Source organism: Apodemus sylvaticus, chromosome 18 (genome assembly GCF_947179515.1).
Source record: "Apodemus sylvaticus chromosome 18, mApoSyl1.1, whole genome shotgun sequence".
NCBI classification, from domain to species: Eukaryota; Metazoa; Chordata; class Mammalia; order Rodentia; family Muridae; genus Apodemus; species Apodemus sylvaticus.
This window is the reverse complement of record NC_067489.1, coordinates 46,060,378-46,082,025: the sequence shown is the minus strand read 5'-3', so window position 1 is coordinate 46,082,025 and position 21,648 is coordinate 46,060,378. Positions and strand designations below refer to the sequence as shown.

Below are 21,648 nucleotides of genomic sequence, written 5' to 3'. Positions count from 1 at the left end.
TAATAATCCAGACCTTCACTACTTGAATCTCTGAATCATTTGGCTCCATTGCTTAGGAACGTTTGTCACAAATGATTCTAACCAAAAAAAAAAAAAAAAAAAAATTCAATTACGATAATTGGACATTTTCTATTTATTTTGCATTACTATTACCCCTGCAGTTTTTAGTCCTCATAACATGGACTCTATCAAAGGCAAGTCCCACAGGCCCTGAGGACTTAAGCCAAGAGCATAATGGTAAGTCGAGCATATAGTTCATCTGCCTTGTGTTTTGAGGTTTTCAAGTTGTATCCACTAGGAAGACTGTAGATAAAGGATGAGGGGGAAAGGCATTAGGTACATTAGTTGAAATTGGCATCATGTTGCCAAACTGTAATAAGCCTTAAGGGAGCTCACTGTTGAATCTACTCAATTGAATGCTGCAATTTCCCATAACAATTTAAAAGGCCTGCAGGCATGCTAAAGTCATAGCTGGATCTTTCAGTTAACACTCTGTAACATGACCCCAAAGCCTCATTTACATCACAGCAATTAAAATATATTCCACATTACATGCTTACTCCCATGTACTAGAGAAACAATCCAATGAAATGCTGTATTTTCAAAAACATAGTCATGAAAATCGGAGAATTCACAATTTCTTCTCCCCAAAGTGGTATTTCCATAGCAGACATGATTGCTGGGGGTCATGGTGTTTATGAAGGTACAGAGGGCAGAGCAGGAAAAGAAGAACTAACTGATAGTTAGTAGTCAAGACTGTTTGGTGACCCACATGAAATTAGGTTAGTGGTCTCAGTCTCCTCCATAGATGACAGGTGTCCAGTATGCAAAATTATTATAGTAATCAGTGCTAATTGGCCCCCTACTCAGAACCAGAAAGTAGAGGGACCAAAAATTAAATGAGTATTAAAATAATTCACCTCCTACCTGCAGAAATGTTGTCTCTAGACGGGGGGTAGAAACCACAACGGTGCCCATTTGGGAAGCTTATGGAAAAGTTCAGTGATGCCCAACCTTGGAAGGAGGTATTTGTACAAATTAGAGTCCTTTGCTAGCACAACACCAAATTTAATTAAAATCTCTCAGCATATAAATTATTAACTGACAGTACATCTATTTATTGGTCTGGTTCATTGGTTGATTGGTTGGTTTTGTCTTCTTAAGACAGAGGTTCTCTGTGTAATAGCCCTGGCTATCCAGGACTCCCTTTGTAGACCAAGCTGGCCTCAAACTCACAAAGATCCATCAGCCGCTGCTTCCCAAGTGCTGGGATTAAAGGCGTGTACCACCACACCTAGCTAGCACACACATTTTTAATGAGATGAGCGGTGAGTTAGATTTATTTTACAACAAGGCCATGGGATCGGATCCTATCTTCTTGACAATTGCTGGTGCACTTTGGGAATGCCTTCCCAACTGCAGAAACATAGACCAAATTGACTTAACGTCTCACTGTTCCTGTGATTTAATGTTTATCTAGTAGCCACAATTTACCAGCTTACCTTGAGAGTGCGGTTGGTTGGTTTGTTTTAACAACAGCCTACGCACATCGCCATGGTATAAAGCGGTGGCACAAGTCCAGCTCCGACACTTGGCAGGCGGGCACGAGGCAGCCGGGGGAAACGGAGTGTGCTGATGTTCTCTGTGCGTCTACTGGAACACTCTCTCTCGCCTGCACTGCCCTTTTGTGGTCAGGAAGAGCGGTGAAAGAATCCTGCTTCAGCAGACATCTGAGAAGACACCAGCTTTATCTGCTGCCCGACTCCCACTTTAACTCTCTGCCTTGCTTTATAACTGCCATTAGTGGAAGCATGGGAAAGAATTTAATGGCTTTTCTTGCTCCCGAGCCTTTGTGCTCATTACTGAAAGGGCTTCCTTTGTGCCCACAAAGTCCCTCCTAGGCACGACAGGAGCGACCACGTGGCACAGCCTGAAGCGCGGCCCCCAGCCCCTCGGCAAGTGCCCCTGACCTGAGTTGAGCCATGTCTACCGAACTTCGAAAAATGTATGAATTATGCATTTGCCTATTTTTCTGATGTAAAACATCCAAGAAATCCAGGGCCAAGTAAGTGAGTTCCTATTTTTATTTAACTAACTGGCAGCGTTTAGACGGAGTCATAGTGCTTGGGTGTGCAGTACATATGCACTTTACGGTGTATGACTAAACTTAAGATGTCAAAACATTGAATTAGGTGAGACTACACCTCGTGATGCATATTTATATTCCTCGATATGGTTACATTTCAGTTTGCTTAAAAACAGATAGTAAACACCGATGATGAAAAATATTACAGGAAACCAAATCGTCTAGAGTCTATGCGCAGCCAGCTTCCCAGGCTGATTGTTAACAATATTGACCCTAATTTCCATGGTGTTAGAAGCTAAGTCTAGCTCCTAGTAGCCTATGGCATCTTCCCAGCCATACACCAAGAGGGTCTGTGTCTTTTTTTAGTGTATGTATGTATGTGGACAATCATGTTCATGTGTGTGCAGGGACACATGTGTGTATGGTCTATATAGGTCCATGTATGTGCATGGATTTAGAGCCCAGAAGTCAACCTCTGATATTACCTTCAAGAATGCTGTGTACTTCCTTTCAGGTAGGGTCTCTCACTAAACCTTGAGCCCACCAGTTAGTCCAGACACCTACTGGTTAGCCAGCACCATGGGTTCGACTGACTTCATTTCTCTAGCATTAAGATGACAAGCATATGCCAACAACACCCAGCATTTTTGTGCGGGCTCTGGGGATCCAACCCAAGTCCCCATCCTAATAAGCAAGCAATTCACAAGGCTATCTCCTGAGTTCCCAGGAGGATTTCCTTCAAAGTTTTATTTTTGACTACTTAGGCTCTCAGACTGAATCCAAAGTCCTTTTGAAAGCCTGAGGCAACTCTGCCACTGGCTTCTCCATTCCCTTAGAACACACTCTCTTCAAGGAGGAAAAGTGTTTTGGGGAATCTGCTCATACCTTTCTCTTTGCCCCACTGGGCAGCATTGGATTGAGGAACTCTATTCCATCCAACACCGGACCCTGTTTCTCCCTCCCTGGGAGTCTGTAAAGAAGGTGCCATTTGGTTGGGCTGGTGCTTTTCAGACCGAGATCAAAACTGTCCTGTAGGCAGTAGACAGAATGCATGTTTATTATAGCAATTTTACCTGTGGGTTACCGAGACATGAATAACTGCAGTTATCCTTTATTCTGCAAGTACTTGTGGGTAGTTATCAGGTATCCACCTAGTTGTTACTAAAATAAACCTAACATAGCTCTTTGAATCTAGAGCCTCTTAATCAGCTTTATTGCTGCCCTTGAAGGCCCTTTCAGTGTTTGCCTACCACCTCCTGCAACAGAGACATAAATATTTGGATAACGTTCTATATGAAATCATTTTGAAATTATTCGTATGGGGACTGTGCTTTCCATCTCATTCGGCGATGGAATTTCTGAATAAGCTCATAAAAATTCAAAACCAAAATTCCATTCAGACATTTTAGCAAAATACCAGTTTCCTTCTGCGTGTCTTAATTCCTTACGATCTGACTTCCATAGCTGAACTAGGATCCATTTTTAATCCTCCTAGAGTCCTCAGGTGACTCGGATGTGAGTCTAATGATAGTGGACATTACTCTTGGACATGGGACAAAGTTCTTGACCTAATGATAGTTGTTGGCTTTTATCAAGTATGCATGTGCCAGCCACCACACTAAACACCTTAAATTTATTTTAATCTCATCTAATCTTCATGGCCTGTCTATAAGAAGGCTATTAGTGCATGCCTGCTAGAAAATTAAATATAGGAAACAAAACCTTAGAGACTTTATGCAACCACTCTCGAGGCCACATGTCTCATCAATGGTAAATAGTAAGAGCTAGACTTTACACATGGCTTTGTATTGTTGAAATCCTGCACTGCTTTCTTCTTTATGCTTGTATCAGTATAGATATTTTTAGTTGAAAAAAAAGAATGCAGGCTAGGAACATATTGTTTCCGAATCTGTTTCTAAATCGTATTTCTGTCTCCGAGGTCTGTTTCTTCTTTATAGACTGCAATGGCAGGCAGTCTTTCTCCAGAAATGTAAGCAACCTCCAAGTTTACTGCCTCCCAGATTAGGAAGAGCAGTGGAATGAATAGGCTTGCAGCCAGGGGCTTTACCGGATGTCCCGGGACTGACCTTACCGGCAGGACTTAGGCCGCAGGTCCACTCCTGGACAATCGCTGATGCTGAATCGGGGGAGTTCCAGGGCTACAGGGATTGAGTACATGAACACACTCCCTCCTCTTCACTGCGGGAAACACAGGCTTTCAAGGAGGATTCCAGTTGCCATGAGGAGCCCCATCATGAGTTTAGCCCGTCCCTGAGGATAACTGAACCACATGGGGTGGAAGACAAATAAAGGGAATTGGGCCCAGGCCCCCATCTGAAACACATGATACCATACATACCACCTCCCCTTTATTTTAGAGCAGCATCTTGGAAATCTTTCCAGCATATTCAAGTGTCTTGCTGGCCCTGGGATCTTGTCCTTACTCCTCCATTTGGTTTTTATGGTCGCTTCCCTGGTACTGGGTTCTCAGCGGGTTTAAATACGATGGTCTTTTCAACAGGACAGCCTCAGGATTGTTAACAGTGAGTCTCTGAATCCATCCGTTAAAACCCTTTGCTCTTCCCTCCTGTCCCGCTTTCTGTTTGTTTTGTTTTAATTTATTATTCTGCTGTTGTTATTGAATGTCATCGTTTTGTCTTTTTGAGACGCGTCTCCTTATGTAGCTAAGGCTCTCCTGGGCCTAACCAAGGCTCACCCTGAACTCACCATTTCCTATGGAAGCCTCGTAAGTATTGGGGTTGTTAGTAAGATTTTTTTGTTGTTTAATTCTCCTCCTTGCTCTAAGGTTTTGATGTGAAGGCCAATGACTAAGGGTACAGGTGTGAAGACTAGGAATAAAACTTAATCAATCAAGTGATACCAAGAAAATCTGAAGTTGATTCCCAGAACCTATTAAAAAAAAAAAAAGCCAGACATGGCAATGTGTGCTTACAGTTCTGTCCCTGGGGAGGCACAAGTGGGTGAGTCCCTGCGTGTCCCTGGCCAGCCAGTCCAGCCCTCATGCTAAGTCCCAAGCAAGTGAGAGACCCTGTCTTAAAACAGTAAACAGCACCTACTGAATAATGACTGAAACTGTTCATAGGCTTCCATACATATACACACATGTACACTCACACACGTATACACATAGGCCAACACATACATACTCATATACACTCACAACACACACATGCACCAGCACATACATACTCATACACACAATACACACATGCACCAGCACATACATGCTCATACACACTCACAATACACACATGCACCTGTATATACATGCTCATACACACTCACAATACACACATGCACCAGCACATACATGCTCATACACACTCACAATACACACATGCACCAGCACATACATGCTCATACATACTCACAATACACACATGCACCAGCATGTACATACTCATACACACTCACAACACACATATGCACCAGCACATACATACTCATACACACTCATGATACACAAATGTACTAGCACACACATACTCATACACACAATACACACATGCAGCAGCACATACATGCTCATACACACTCACAATACACACATGTACCAGCATGTACATACTCATACACACTCAAAACACACACATGCACCAGCACATACATAGTCATACACACTCATGATACACAAATGTACTAGCACACACATACTCATACACACAATACACACATGCAGCAGCACATACATGCTCATACACACAATACACACATGCACCAGTACAAACATACCCATACACACTCACATATGCACACATGCACCAGCACATACATACTCATACGCACACATGCACACATGCACTAGCATATACATAGTCATACACACTCATATAATCATACATGTACCAGCACATACATACTTATACACAGTCACAGGTACACACATGTTCTAGCACATATATACATGCTAATACACAATCACACATACACCAGCACATACATACTCATACACACACATATACATACATGTACTAGCACATACTCATACATACACACACACATACACACATAGAAACATATAAATCTAGAGTCACAAAAAAGATTTGGAATAAAGAGGAATGGGTTCAAATTCTGATCAACTGCTTTCTGTATGATCTTGGACAAGCCAATTAATCCCTTTCGGCCCTAGCTGTCTTCTTGGAAATGGGATTTATAATTCTTACTTAGCAAGATTATTGTAAGGGTTAAGTGAGGGCATATATGTAAAGCACCTGGCATATTTTAAGCACTCAATAAATAACCAAGATAGAAATTAATAATTCACTAGGAGCATTTCTGGCCACTCTTAAGGAAAGGACTCTGTGCAGCACTTAGGGAAATGACATCAACTCTTTATCTCAGAAGTTCTTTCCAACTGTCACCAGGTCCATCAGATGGAACTTTAAGTCATGGGTAGCTCCAGCCATTTTTAAACCATCTGGAAGACTAGCTTGTCTTTTTCTCTACAGCCCTGGTGTGGCCGCTATGGTGGCTGGACTTGAGACTTTACCTTAGTTCTATTAATTTTATTCCCTGTTCTGTAAAACTGGTGATTCAAAATCTCCACATGCAAAATACTTAGTGTGGTAGCATTTAATGGTTGAGTATTGTTTTTCTTCCTTGTGTTTAACTACAGCTGACACATTGTCTCAGATCATGCATTTCTTTGAAGAAGGCCCTCCTCCTACCAGAACAACACAACTGCAACAGTATCAAACTATCTGGTTTCTTTGTTTCTTTCTTTGTTGTACATGTGAACATCTGAGGCCATTTTGTTGCCACACTGTTACATATATGATACATAGATATGTTCCTTGTTTATTCCTTCAGAACAGATCTAATTACTCCCAGAATTTTCTCTGTATAGCCCTGGCTGTGCTGGAACTCACTCTGTCGACCAGGCTGGCCTCAAACTCAGAGATCTGCCTGCCTCTGCCTCCCAATTGCTGGGATTGAAGGCATGTGCCACCACTGATTTACTCCCCGAAGTTTAAGGGCCAGGCTCACATTGAAGTACACATAAAGAAAGTAGCAACCTCTATAGCAAGAGCTGTGGCTTACACCGTGATAGGGCTGGGCGGATAGATATGATGGATGGGTTTTGGTTGATCAAGGCAAGCTGACACTGTCAGAAATACCACTTACACTTTAAGGGTCTCCAACCTGGGAAAACTTCCTTTGACTCACTTCTTTTGAATTCTTAAGTGCATTTCCTGTTTGTTCTAAGTGGTGAAATTATGAGCTCCCTGAAGCCAGCCACATTTTTTCAGGCATGCAAAACTACCAACATGTTGATGAAGTCTATTAAATATTCCTTTTTATAGTTTTTAACGGAAAAAAATCACTTGAATACACAATTATGCCCCCCCAAAAAACTTTTAAAATTTGTTTTGAAATGATAGAAGAAAACACTCCTGTTTTACATTATTGAATAAATAGGCTGCATTATCCAGTTTTGTTTTGTTTTTTGTTGGTTCCCCCCCCCCACCCCGACCATTTCAGTTTCTGTTTCCATTTACTTATAAATATTTTTGAAAGTTTTTTTTAAACAATTTGATGAAAATTAAGCCACTTTTCTTTCTGCCTAAGGCACTGTTCTATATACTTTCCAATTAAAAAATTTTCCATATTCACTTCTACTATGAAGCTATTTTAGTACACTGTTCCTATTTATTCATTACCCAAATCTACGTATTTGCTGTCTTTGTGAAAAAAACACAAAGGATAGTTTTGAGTTTTCTTAAAAAGTAAACTTCCTATTTATTAGTTTTAAATAAAGGCATGAATCCACCTTTGCTCATATACTGATAATATGCTAAGGGAATGCACTGTAAGACTGTACATGTTAAATACATACACACATCACACATATTCACATATACATGGATGCATAGAAAACCCAAACAGCAAAATGTTAAGGCCGGGGTGGGGGGGGGTCGTGATTATTTTCTTAGTTTATCTGGGGTTTTTTTTTTTTTTTTGGTTGGTTGGTTTGTTTTAGTTTCTACAAGGAACAGCATTTATATGCTTTATGCGTGATTTCAGTGAGAAGAAAAGCAAAGAGGAGGAGGGCACTGAGCAGCTTGGGATGGTATCCTCTCTTCCAGGTCCTAGAGGATGCTCTCTCTATTTAGTTGTTCTAGCACAGACCCTGGTACCCATCCTGACTCCCTGTCTTCTCGCTAGCATGGAGCCTGTTACCGTCAGACCAGCAACACGCTGAGCACCTCTCCAGCCTGCTCACTTCTCTAAGACCATGCCATTGATTTAGGCACATTTCAGGTTTACCTCTTCCCTGACCTTTGACTTCTGCAGGAAGCCCAGCTACCACAGATCTTCTCTTTGTGCTGTTCTGCCTCTGCCCTTCCGCTGTGACTTGCCTTCTTGTGCTCAGGCTAAATCTGATGTCTTCTATGGGTCTTACTAAATGTCGATTACTTATACATCCACTTATTCATTCATTCATTCAATTTGTTTATTTCAAAAGAGTCTAGGTTCTGTCTGAGGTTTCAATTAGATCTCTTCATCCTTTCTCTTCCTCAGTAATAGAACTTTTGAAAGACTGTGTGTGAAAGTTAACTGCGATTTCCTGGGTCACCCTTTCTTTGGTTTTTGCTCCCTGTATCAGAAGGAAAGGGCAAAAGTCCTGAATCTTGTCTGTGTCTCCATCCCTAGCGCTTCTTGTTATGCCTTGCAAGTGATAAGCGTTCACTATATGTATGATAAATATGTAATCACTGATCAGTATGTCCCGTGTGTAGCTGGATCAGACATAGAACCACTCTAATCTTCTGAATTGCTCCAGCCTGTTGCTCTATCTAGTCTTGCTTTGTTGATGTTAGTTTGTTGTCTTTTGCTTAATTTTTCATCTGATCTGAGCCTGTCTAGTGAATGTTAGGATAAGATCATTTACATCAGATGTTGTTGTTGGTTTCTTTAGGCTAAGTTTTTCCTTTTTCATCCATTTATGTTTGTTTTTAACAGTGCTGGGGATCTAACCAGGTCTTATTATTTGCGTTTATCATCTCGGTGTCTTAGATAACTGGGCACAGTATTATATTACATCCTGCTTTTGAAATCCAATGTGGAAACCTTCCCAGTTTGTAGTGTAGACTGTGCAGATCATTTTTTGTTTATCATAGTTATTGACTTAGTTATGTTTATGTCTGTCATATTGACTCTTGTTTAAAAGTCCCATTGTGTCTTTATTATATCTTTCTAGTCTTCTGCCTTCTTTGTTATGTCATTGTTTTATTGCTCTTATCAATTCAATGATCTTTTTCCTGGCTTATGAGTTACAACTCTTTGCCTTGTTATTTTAGAGGTTTAGAATGCAGTGTATGCCTTTGATATAACAGCTTACCACTAGTTAATGCTAAGCCATTTTGTGTGCAGTATAAAAGTTCACAACATGCTTCCTTCCTCTATGCTACAGTTACAGAAGATTTCATCCACATATATCATGAACCCTGAAATACATTGCTGTTTTCTTAGTTTAAACAGTCTCCAAGCTTCCAAAGATTTAAACAATATCATATACTTCTCCACATACTCAACACTGCCAAGTGCTATTTTTTGATTAGCACAACCCATGCTTCCATGCGTGCTTTCCACTGGAGGCCCTCCTTTATATTTCTCCTGTCAAAGCGTCTGAGGATGGTTGGCTTTCTGAGTTTGGTTTTTGAAATATTTTCATTGGGCGTGGCATTCGAGATGGTTTGTTTCTTGTGTCCTTTCCGCGTTTTAAACTGTGTGGCCCTCCTGTGGGAGTGCTCACACCGCTTTCATTGAAATGCTTTCAACATAGCCACTGTCTTCTCGTCTCTGCTCTTAAAGCTATCTCTTTACTGCTGACCAGACCGGACAGCCCTCCCCATAACTAAATGCACCGGTGTAGATGTCTTCACATTTCTTCTGCTTGGGACTTGCTGAGTTCCTAGGATCTATACATTGGCTGTGCTTATCAAATCTAAAATGGTTACGCTTATTTCTTTTTCTTCAAATCTCGTCTGCCCTCCCATTTGTCCTGTTCTTTGGGGACTCTGTCATCCCACTGACCTCTGACCTCTGACCCCGTCGCCACACTCTTACTGTAGCTCTGTATCTCACTGATGGTGAGCCCAGTGATCCACTCATCAGCCCATTAGCTCTACTTGACCTTGTCGCTTCTCTTTCCGTTCCTACATTGCTGCCTCTTCCTGTTGTGACATCTTAGACATTGCCGCGTCCCCCTATGGGTTTGGTTACAATCTTCTTTTTTTCTATCTTCTGTGACGATTTGAATTTCAGACATATAGGACACAGTTATAATACTTGTTGCATTAGTTACTCTTCTGGGATAAGACACCATGACCTGGGTGGCTCAGAGAAGGAAGAGTTTATTTGGCACTTACGGCTCCAGAGGATAAGAGGCCATCACTATCCTGGCAGGGAACTTTGATAGCAGGTGGGCATGGTGGCTGAGAACTGAGAATGCCACGCCCAATGAAAATATTTCAAAAACCAAACTCAGAAAGCCAACCATCCTCAGATGCTTCGACAGGAGAAATATAAAGGAGGGCCTCCAGTGGAAAGCACGCATGGAAGCATGGGTTGTGCTAATCAAAAAATAGCACTTGGCAGTGTTGAGTATGTGGAGAAATATATGATATTGTCTAAATCTTTGGAAGCTTGGCGACTGTTTAAACTAAGAAAACAGCAATGTATTTCAGGGTTCATGATATATGTGGATGAAATCTTCTGTAACTGTAGCATAGAGGAAGGAAGCATGTTGTGAACTTTTATACTGCACACAAAATGGCTTAGCATTAACTAATGGTAAGCTGTTATATCTCCATCCTCAGACAGGAAACGGAGAAGGGGCACTCTGAAAACTGAAGGTGACTTTTTTTTTATTTGATATATTTTTATTTACATTTCAAATGATTTCCCCCATTTCTAGCCCCCCCACTCCCCGAAAGTCCCGTAAGCCCCCTTCTCTTCCCCTGTCCTCCCTCCTACCCCTTCCCACTTCCCCGTTCTGGTTTTGCCGAATACTACTTCACTGAGTATTTCCAGAACAAGGGGCCACTCCTCCTTTCTTCTTGTACCTCATTTGATGTGTGGATTATTTTTTGGGTATTCCAGTTTTCTAGGTTAATAACCACTTATTAGTGAGTGCATACCATGATTTACCTTTTGAGTCTGGGTTACTGAAGGTGACTTTTCAAACTTCAAAGCCTACCCCCAGTGACGTACTTCCTACAGCCAGGCCACGCCCACCCCCAGTGACATATTTCCTCCAGTAAGGCCAGTTGAGTGGGTTTTTAAAACCCACTCAAAGAGTGTCACTCACTGGGGACCAAGAGTTCAGAGGCGCAGGATTACGAGGGACATTTCCTTCAAACTATTCACCGGCCTTCACATCCATGTCTTAGAATGCTAGCATCTCTGTTACCTCTGCATCCAGGCTCGGCTGGTTGTCTTCTCTCTTCATTATTTCTCTGCTCCTTTGCATACATGGATAAGAAGCACTGAGGATTTTACCTTGTTCGATGATGTATATACTTTTTTTTTTTCCTACAATATTCTCTCGTTTTGTGAGAGTTCAGCTATTTGGAAACAGCTGTTCGTGTGTGGTCTCATTTTTTTTTTTTTTTAAAGATTTATGAGCTGGGACTACAATTGTCTTCGTTTCATGCCCACATTCCACACAAAACTGAAACATCATTTCCCTAAGTCCGTGGCCCAGTGCGGACTGCGGCTCTTGCAGAGTGCTGCTGTAATAGCTAGCACCCTGAGGTGAGCTCTGGATGCTTTAATCAGTATGGGGTCTGGAAATGGAGGTAGTCTTGCCCCTGGCAACATCTGTATTGTCTGGACACATGTTTTGGATGAACTGAATGCTCTAGGCGCTTAGTAGGCAGAGGCTAGGAATATCCTAATATGCGTCACGCTACAGCATAGTGCTCCCAGAAGTGCTTTTTCCTTCTAAGATGTCAGTGGACCTCGGGACGGGAACACTGCTGTCCTTCTTCAGATGATTACTTCTCTTACAAGTTATTTCTTTCAAGCGATTTCTCTACGCAAATAAGATTATTCTTACTCTGCTCCATGCTAGAGAGACACCCTCTGCAGATAATAGGGATTCATTCTCCTTGCACTTCTTTGTTCCTTCAGTGTGGCGTCCTAAAATTTCTCCCCAACTTTCTATGAGACTGACCTGTGTCACTAGGGAGTCTCCTTCTCACTGTTCCCTGGTTTCCTCTCCGGGTACAGGATTGACCAGGGTTCTTTTGTTTTTAGGGGTAGGTGCTCACTGTTCTTTCTCGCTTGATATCAATGACTTGAAACCTCTCGTCTCCGTCATTTTGCTGTTGGGGGTTTGTGACACCTTTAACTCCGGAAATCTGGAGGTTCCATCAGGTTTGCAAATTAAACCAGCATGAGAAAGATCCTGTCACAAAGCAACCAAATAGGAAAGAATGTGAACAAGGGAATCACCGATATTTTATTTAATTTTTTATTATTTTAACAGATTTGTTTTTTAGTGTGTGTATTTGATCTGTAGGTATGTTACAGGTGTGTTATTCCCTCTAGGGCCAGAAGAGGGCACCAGATTCCATGGAACTGGAGTCTGAAGCAATTATGAGTGTTCTTAGGGGTGCTAGATACTGAACCCTGGTCCTCCCCAAGAACACTTATCTGCTGAAGTGTGTCTCCAGCTCCAACCTTTGTCGTTTTAGACAGGAGAGTAAATTTAGCTCCTGAGACTTGCCTGGCAAGTAAGAAAGAGTTGGCTTTATGTTTTTAACTGTTATCTAATATCTTCATTAACTCTCTTGTTTAAAGAAAACACCTTGAGTGGTACTGATCCTCTCAATCCTGGAAACTCACCATCTGAACTCTCTCAATAGCTGTCACTTCTGTGACTTACAGTGACTCCGGCTCTTGGACTGTCTTTCATATGTCCTGGGTTTTCTTTTTGTTTGTTTTGGTTTGTTTGGTTTTTGGGGTTGTTTGTTTGTTTGTTTGTTTGTTTGTTTGTTTCGAGACAGGGTTTCTCTGTGTAGCCCTGGCTGTCCTGGAACTCACTCTATTGACCAGGCTGGCCTCAAACTCAGAAATCCACCTGCCTCTGCCTCCCAAGTGCTAGGATTAAAGGCCTTGGCCACCACCCGGCTGTCCTGTGTTTTCAATGAGCCAATCTGTTTCTTTTGTGGGAAACTGGAAAATTATCAATACATGTGAATTTAACATTACCAAGAAAGTTACCATAATATGATTTCATTTTTATACTTAAGTATTTGAATTCTTTGGTTTACAAGTTTACCTCAGAAAACACAATTTTCTCCAAGAGGAACAATAAAAATTGATTTCCTCTTGTGTTCAATTGCTGTTAATCTATTCAATAAAAAGAAATATTTCAAAATGTATACAATACAGGAAATTATGTATGCAGTTAATTAACATAACTGGTAATTCATAAATGGTAACTTATTAAGGAAATGTGAATTACAACAAAAAGGTGAAATTTTCTCTCTGTTGTGTATCAATGACTTAATTTAAATCTTTAATCTAAATTGTTGGGGTGATAAATTAGTGTTTTGCCAGAAATCTACTTACTCTTAGCATAAGTTTTTCAACTGTAATGGAAGTAGGCAGGCATTCTGTGTTCACGGGTCTTCAAGGTAACACTTAAGGATTTGTAGTTCTTATAGAAGGTAGATGTCAGAGGGCCAGCAGGCCTTTGACCAGCAGCGTTTTCATGTTCTTTTTTTTTAATCACAGCTCTTGGAATTTTAGAAGTCTAGTTGATTTTTAGCATGTCAATGATAGGTCAAAATTATAATCATTGGCATCAAGAGTTTTAAATAATACAGAAACTCCAATTGAAATTAGGTTAGTTCAATCAGAATATAAACTGAATAAAGAGATTAGTGAAAAAAATCAGGTTAGATTCTAAATGTAGAATTTTGGGGGGTATTATTGTTGTTGTTGTTGTGTTGTTGTTGTTGTTGTTGTTGTTTCTGAGACAAGGTTTCTCTGTATAACGGTCTTGGCTGTCCTGGACTTCACTTTGTAGACCAGGCTGGCCTCGAACTTACAGAGATTCACCTGTCTCTACCTCATGTATGCTGGGATTAAAGGCATGCACCACCACTAACTGGCTTATTATCATTTTTATTAAGAATATGTTTTTATTAAGTTCAGTTTTGTGCTGTGTTCAAAGTATATTTATACACTATATCTGGGGGACAGAGAAATAACTGAGTGGTTAAAAGCTTTTCTGGTCATGTAGGAGACTAGAGTTTGGTGCCTAACACCCATGTGGGGCTACTAACAATAGCCTGAAACTCCTGCTCCAGAAGATTTGATAGCACCTCCTGGTGTCTATGGTTACCTATCTGCATGTGCACACATGCACACAGACACACACACACCATAAATAAAATAAGTCTTTAAGTACTGTGTCTGCAGTAGAAGTTATGGTGACTCTCATCAGTGTTTATAAAGCTGGAACTACCTGCCTGTTGATTAATTTGTTTAGTCAGACCCTTCAAAGTCCAGATGTTCCTTCGCCACCTGCTGATGCACTATAACCCCGAAAACCCAGTGTGAAGTGAAAGTATCCTAAGTTGTAATGCTCCGAGTACATGACGGCCACTTAACATCCTAGCACAGAGCGTGGTCCCTCCCTCACCTCTGTGTTTTTAAGGAGCTGAACCCCACCCACTGTGGCTGCCCAGAATCACAAGAGGCCTTCTACCACAAGTCACCAACCCATCAAAAAGCTCAAAGTTCAGATAGTATCTACTGAATGTGCATTGCTTTGGAGTCATCCTAGGTAATCAGAGAACCAAGTAGGTCCATTCTGTCAAGACATCTGTACCAAGAAATGAGTAACTTAGTAATGTAGATGTTTTAAGCGCAGCTGCAGTTTCCAAAGTACTATCATTTGTAACTGACTTGTTTTTCAAGGAGGTAACGGAAATTAGCTGTATCAATATAATATTGTTCTCACATCATTCCACTAAATACACTCTGGGTCAGCTCCCTTAGCAATAGCCTGGACTATGAAAGGCTGCACTTCCGGCCCCAGTTTGTTAACGTCTTTGTGTGGAGTCTTCTCACAATGACCTTCTCCTCTGTGAGACGAGCAGTCACTATCAAAGGATGTCAACAGCTTAGAGCCTCTCAGGCACATGCATGTCTTAATCTTCTCCTTCTCAGCCTTGACTGGAGGAGATAACCCAGGAAACCGCCATTTGAAATCATATTGAACTCACTGGCTTCCATCCGAGACTTGTCAGTAGTCGCAAGCATTACAGTGTTGAGGAAATCCTCAAGGAGCCCCAGCGAGGGACAAAAGCGAAACGGGAGGCACAAAGAACTTTGCATTGTTTTGAGCGTCTGAGATCAAATTGCCTGCATCTTCTTTGATGTCGTGATTGGTTTATCTTGATTCCACTCGGCAATTTAAAATTGCCTTGCAAATAAAACTTAGTTATCTCCTGTTGCAAATGACCTATAAGGTTAGAGTACTGGCCAGACATGGTGGTGCACTGTCTGGTGACCCATATAGGCCAGCATACAGAAAGCTGAGACACAGGACCACAAGTTCAAGGACAGACTGGCCGTAAGAGCACAGGTGAACCCCTACTCCCCCCAAAAAATTAACTGGGGGGGAAAAGTTCTAGACCTCTCTGCCCACTAATGGAAAAACAGACAAATAACAAGACTGTGAAAGAGGAGGTTGAGAAGCAGGTCTTTGGTGTGGTATTTCCCTACCACACCCAAGGCCCTGGGTTGGTCTCACGCACCAAAAAACAAAGCTAAAGTTACCTTTAATGCTAATAACTTAATGTTTAATTAAAGATACCACAATGTTTCTTAATTTTGTGATAGTACACTCTCCTGTTACCGTATCAAAGAACTATGTGAATACCTAGTCTATAAGAGTATAAAATCGAGTCATGAAAAATTACAAAGAACATCCTTTCTATATTTATAAGTAAGTTGCAGGGCTGGAGAGATGGCTCAGCGGGTAAGAGCACTGACTGCTCTTCTGAAGCTCCTGAGTTCAAATCCCAGCCACCACATGGTGGCTCACAACCATCTGCGATGAGATCTGACGCCCTCTTCTGGTGTGTCTGAAGACAGCGACAGTGTACTTACATATAATCAATAAATCTTAAAAAAACAAAACAAAACAAGTAAATTGCAGAGCACGTCCAAGCATCAGACCTTGAGTTGTGGTTTTGTTGGTCGCCATCATTAAAGAATGCTAATTTTCAAACAGATGTCAACTTAGGATGAGAAGCAGAAGTTCTGCACCACCACAGAATTCCAAACGTCTGTTACTAGAAACGCTTGAAATATATTTTCTGGTCAATTAAAAGGTTTTTTTTGTTTTGTTTTTTTTTTTGTTTTGTTTTGTTTTTGATGACCATTTAATTTTGAGAGCCTATAAAGCCTTTCCTCCAATGAGCCAAACACTAGTTTAGAAAGGAACTTCATCTTGAACTGAAGACATATTTATTCAGGGTGTCAAATGATGAAATTACAGCAATGTAATTTAAAGAGCATGAAGGCCAATTAACATCCTTTTCTTAAGATTCCAAAAACCAGGCCACTGATCGCTGTAACAAAGAATCGATATTTTAATAGACTTAGCAGACCAGTTGATTTTTATAAACAGAGAAGGGTTATTGAAAGAAAGAAAGAAAGAAAGAAAGAAAGAAAGAAAGAAAGAAAGAAAGAAAGAAAGAAAGAAAGAAAGAAGAAGAAAGAAAGAAAGAAAGAAAGAAAGAAAGAAAGAAAGAAAGAAAGAAAGAAAGAAAGAAAGAAAGAAAGAAAGAAAGAAAGAAAGAAAAGTATAGAGCAGTGACCAGTCATTCTTAAATTATGTTTCCTGTAAGGTGAGACAAGAAAGAGCCGATTGGCCAGCTGTTTCTTTCAGGTTACTTTTCATAGGAAAACAAGTCTCCCAGTGAGTGAGACAAGGTTACCACGTTGATTTGGATGAACATCATTCTCACACGTTTAGAGGACAATCCATGGTGTTTGCGCTGAACCCTAGCAGGCATGGCTCATTTGGAGCCTGGTGCAGGGCCCAGACCACATTATAACCTCCTGTAGTTTCTATTTAGCGATCCCGTTGGAAAGCAAGTTACTATTTCACTCACTAAATGGAGGCTCCATTTGAGCAGTAACATTTTTTTTTTGTTCAGTCCCAGGTCCTCTGGGAAGACATTCAGTAAATGGTTCCCTAAAATAACTTTTGTTTCGTTACAATAATAAAAATAAGGAAACCCATTAATTTTCTTACAATCTCTGTCACTTTGCCTTAAGTTGTTTCTCCTATTAAGCTGAAAGGAAAGCTACAATAAAAAAATTTCAGGTGTTATTGAGAACCATTGGAAGAATCCGCAATAGTAATGAAGTTCTAAATCAGAACGAGTCAATGAAAAATATTACGTTAAAAAGTATGGTCACAATAAAGGGAAAATTATGGCAAAATTACGGTTCTCTCTGACCAGTATGAAATATTTGTAATTACTTTGGATGGCCTGGCTCGTTGCAAATGTAACAGACCTGTGGAGACCCATTTAAGGAAAGCCCTGATTGGTAATCCGCGTAGCGGGCACTTAATTTGGTTGAAGAAAGGGCTTGGAGGAGTATCCCAAATGTTTCTAAGCAAACATGGTAGAGTTCTGTGATCATTCCAGCCCAGAGCTTTGCCCCACGTTCAGTAACTGGATGCAAGGCAGAACTGAAAGAGGAGCTATTGTGGAAAGCAGGGAGAATGAAGATTTGCTGACAACTCCATGCGGGCAATTCAGAGGCTAAGAGACTCCACGTGGGAAACGTATTAAAGAGTCGTGTGTGATCTGTCTATTGATAGTGGATGGCGACAAAGTGGAGAGACTGGGTTTGTTTGTTTGTTTGTTTGTTTGTTTGTTTGTTTTTGCACGGAGCATCTCCATGGAAGATAAAACCTAAATACAAGCCTTGGCTGGAAGGATCCAGAAGCAAAGAGAGGACCCAGGGCGTGAGGAGTCTGTTTCAAGTTGGTTTGTGGCATCACTGGGATAAAAAGTACACTGAGGAAAAGTAGGGGTGGGGGTGGGGCGATAGCATAGAGGATTGAAGAGGGGGCTCCTGGGAAATGGCAGGTTAAAAATGAAGGACAGAGTGAGACAGAGCGGAGGATCATCGTAGAGCGCAGATTCCGTTCGCCTTGGGGGCTCTCCATCTTCCAAGCCGCTGCAGACCCCAGCCCGCCCTACTGTCCAGCAAACTCAGGAAAAAGAGCCGCTAAGCAAAGAAACGTGGCTTGCCCTGCTCCTTCTGACGGGAATCTTGCTATCGGCAGTTACGTGGAAGAAAGAAAGTGCCCCCATCAAATTAGCCACTTGAATTGCCTTAAATGTCAGGGTAGCACTGATGAAGTACACATGCCAGGGAGGGAAATCAGTGCGTTTAACAAGAGGGGTATGAGAGGGCGCAGGCTCTTTCCACAGTTGAAGACATTTAGCTCCTTAACGCATGGAAATTACCCTCTGAAAGCAAAAGTCTTTGTTAAAAAAAAAAAAGAATAAACTATTCAATTCATTTGATGAAGTCCCTGCTGTAAGAATCTCCCAATTTGTTCCTATGCTTTAAAGGAAAAAATAATAACATGTTTCCCCACCTCCCGGGGCGGGACGGGGTGGGGGGTGTAAGGAAAAGAAAGGCGATTTATTTGCACAAGAGGTACATGCTATAGGCCAAAACTTTTCCACTATGGAAAACTGAACAAACTGTTGAAGCCAATTTTTAGGGGCTTCTATAGTGTTCTTTAAGCTCGAGTTTAATTTTTATTTTGTATTAATGTGTTTGTTTCTTGGGGTCGGGGGTTTGGGGGGGGGGGGTGGAATCCCGTAACGTGTTTGGTATGAATGTCCAGAGCAGGATTGTGTCTCAACTGTTGGTGTTACAGACTTATGTTAATATAAGAATCTTAGGGCTATCGATTTCCTATTGAAAGTGGGATTCCAGCTAGCAAAGCTGTTTGGTTGAGCCCATCTTCGGCTAAGGCCAGCAAGAAGTCACATCCCCTGACGTCATGCCGACCTTTTCTTCTTTGCAGAAAGGCCCGTGAGAGCTGAACTCTGAGCGCCGAAGTTCAAAGAAGCCGGACCGATGTGCACAGAGAAGGAATGAAGGAAGTATGGATGTGAAGGAACGCAGGCCTTACTGTTCCTTGACCAAGGGCAGACGGGAAAAGGAACGGCGCTATACAAACTCGTCCGCGGACAATGAGGAATGTAGGGTCCCCACGCAGAAGTCGTATAGTTCCAGTGAAACCTTGAAGGCTTTCGATCATGATTCTTCACGGCTGCTTTATGGAAATAGAGTAAAGGATCTGGTCCACAGAGAAGTCGACGAGTATACTAGACAAGGTAGGTACCCGCTCTAGTAGAAGAACAAGGGATCCGCGCGTGCGCGTTCTTAGCTTAGAGGTGCCCCCGGTTTCAAGCCCTAGATAAAGATATCATTTTCTATGTCCTGGCTGCCGGTTCTGATTCTAAGATACCCAACGGGTCACAGAGTATACCAAATGGGACATGGGCTCACAGATCCAGGTACTGACACACATGCATACACACTTGAGGTTGATAGTTTCGCACATGATCAGTTTCAAGTTTTTCTTAGCTGAATGAACACTCACAAACACTGCTTTTAGAGTTAGCGCTGGTATAAGGAAAGCAGGTATTAAGAGGGGAAAAAAACTCATAAAAACCTCCTAAGAATAGGGTTAGGAGTCTAGTCTGGTCCATCCGGCCCAGCCCTCCACAGGCGTCTGTCTTAAGCAAGAGTGAGACACAGAAGGATTACCTCTTTCTCCCACGCAACCTCATGCCTTAGCACAATCTGTTTTCCTATAACGTAATGGCTCTGCCATTCCTACACTCCCTTTTTCTGTCTCCCTGCCTTGCCAATGAAAGGGACCCCCACAACCTTAGTTTGCCATCCTAGAATGGCTGGTTCTCATAGTTAAGACAACAGTTTATCTTAGATAAGGCATGCAGGTAGTTAGTTATATGCTGTTTTGTCTAATATTGAGATGTGGTCAAGATTTCCCGAGTAAAAATCAAACCTTCCCACATGTTCATTTCAAAGTCCATCGGATCGGTGCCCCTTGACTAATTTAACTCGGGAAACTAGAAAAAAATGGAACTTTAATAATAAAGAACATATGTGTGTGTTTCCAGTCACCTCCCTGGCAAAGTCACTAAGGACTTGACTTTAGGGTGGGAAAAATCCAAGGATCTTTAAAATGTGAAGGTGCAAGACATCTGTCACTCATGATTCTAAAACTTTCCCATGATTCCTTTCTCCTCTGCATTACCGGAGAAGCCACCCTACAAAAACCAAGAGGGTGTTCATTTGTCCAAATCAGCTTATATCCTAAACTAAATTCATTTGATTTCCTCAAGGGTAATCCCCCTCAAAAGCATGCTTCACTAAATACTGGTATGAAATTTTGTGAAGATAAATTCATGAAAAAGATAGCTTCAGATTTTTACCTCATTTTAAGCAAGACACAGAACACATGTGGTAAGTCAGGGAACATTCGCATGAGCCGTATACCAGATAATAGAATTCTGAACCTAAGCTCTCCTCTCATAGTGTTGGTACAACTGAAAGACATTAGCAATAAAAACTTTTCACCATTTTCTAAAAGTGTACAATGAATGTCATCTGAAACCTATGTGAAGTCTTGCTTTATATATACATATATACCTATACCCATACATATACATATATACACATATACATATATACACATATACATATATACACATATATAATTATACATGTACATTATACATATGCATATACACATATACACATATACATATATACATTATATATACAGTATACATGCGCATATATATACATTATACATATATACATTATGCATATGCATATATGTTATGCATATACGTATACACATATATACATGTATACATATACATTATACATATACACAATACATATACATTATATACATACACTATACATATATATCATATACATATACATCATATGCATATACACATGTATTAAAAATAACTGTTTGGTGCCATGCTGTGGGAAGAGTGGTAAAACCTCACTGCATTGTTGAGCACTATTAGGAGACTCGTCAGTCGCACATGTGGCACGAAGCATCCACGAGGCTCATCCCCACCCCAAGCAAGCATTTGGTTTTGGCAGAACAGAGGATGCTTAAACAGGGTAAAAATAGCGCACTTGAATTTTCACCTCCTAGGCAGTGCTAATCCAGCGCAGGCTGTTGTTCACGGCATTGGCGACACCATCTGTGGAAACTACGGAACCAGAGTTCTTAGGGGACCAGGGAGTACCATTAGTCAGCCCCTTGCAAGCTGGGGAGCTGGGGAAGGAGAAAGGGAGCCAGGCGGCAGATGGAGGCCTCTCATCTGGATCCTGGTGGAGGAATGGGGTGAGGGGCAGGTTATGAGCAGAAGAGACCGGAAAAGCCAAAGAGCAGTGCTTTGACTTAGTAGGGCTCA

The 21,648-nt window shown here is 41.3% G+C and overlaps 1 protein-coding gene across 1 annotated transcript in view; it reads left to right on the top strand.

Moving 5' to 3' along the window:
• The window catches only part of Tenm3 (teneurin transmembrane protein 3), a 614,692-nt gene that overhangs the window by 152,133 nt on the left and 440,911 nt on the right, over window positions 1-21,648 (top strand). The window contains exon 4 of the mRNA XM_052162320.1: window positions 19,200-19,512. Within this exon, the coding sequence (XP_052018280.1) occupies window positions 19,281-19,512 (232 nt within the window). The 5' untranslated portion in view covers window positions 19,200-19,280. The remainder of the gene's footprint in view (window positions 1-19,199; window positions 19,513-21,648) is intronic.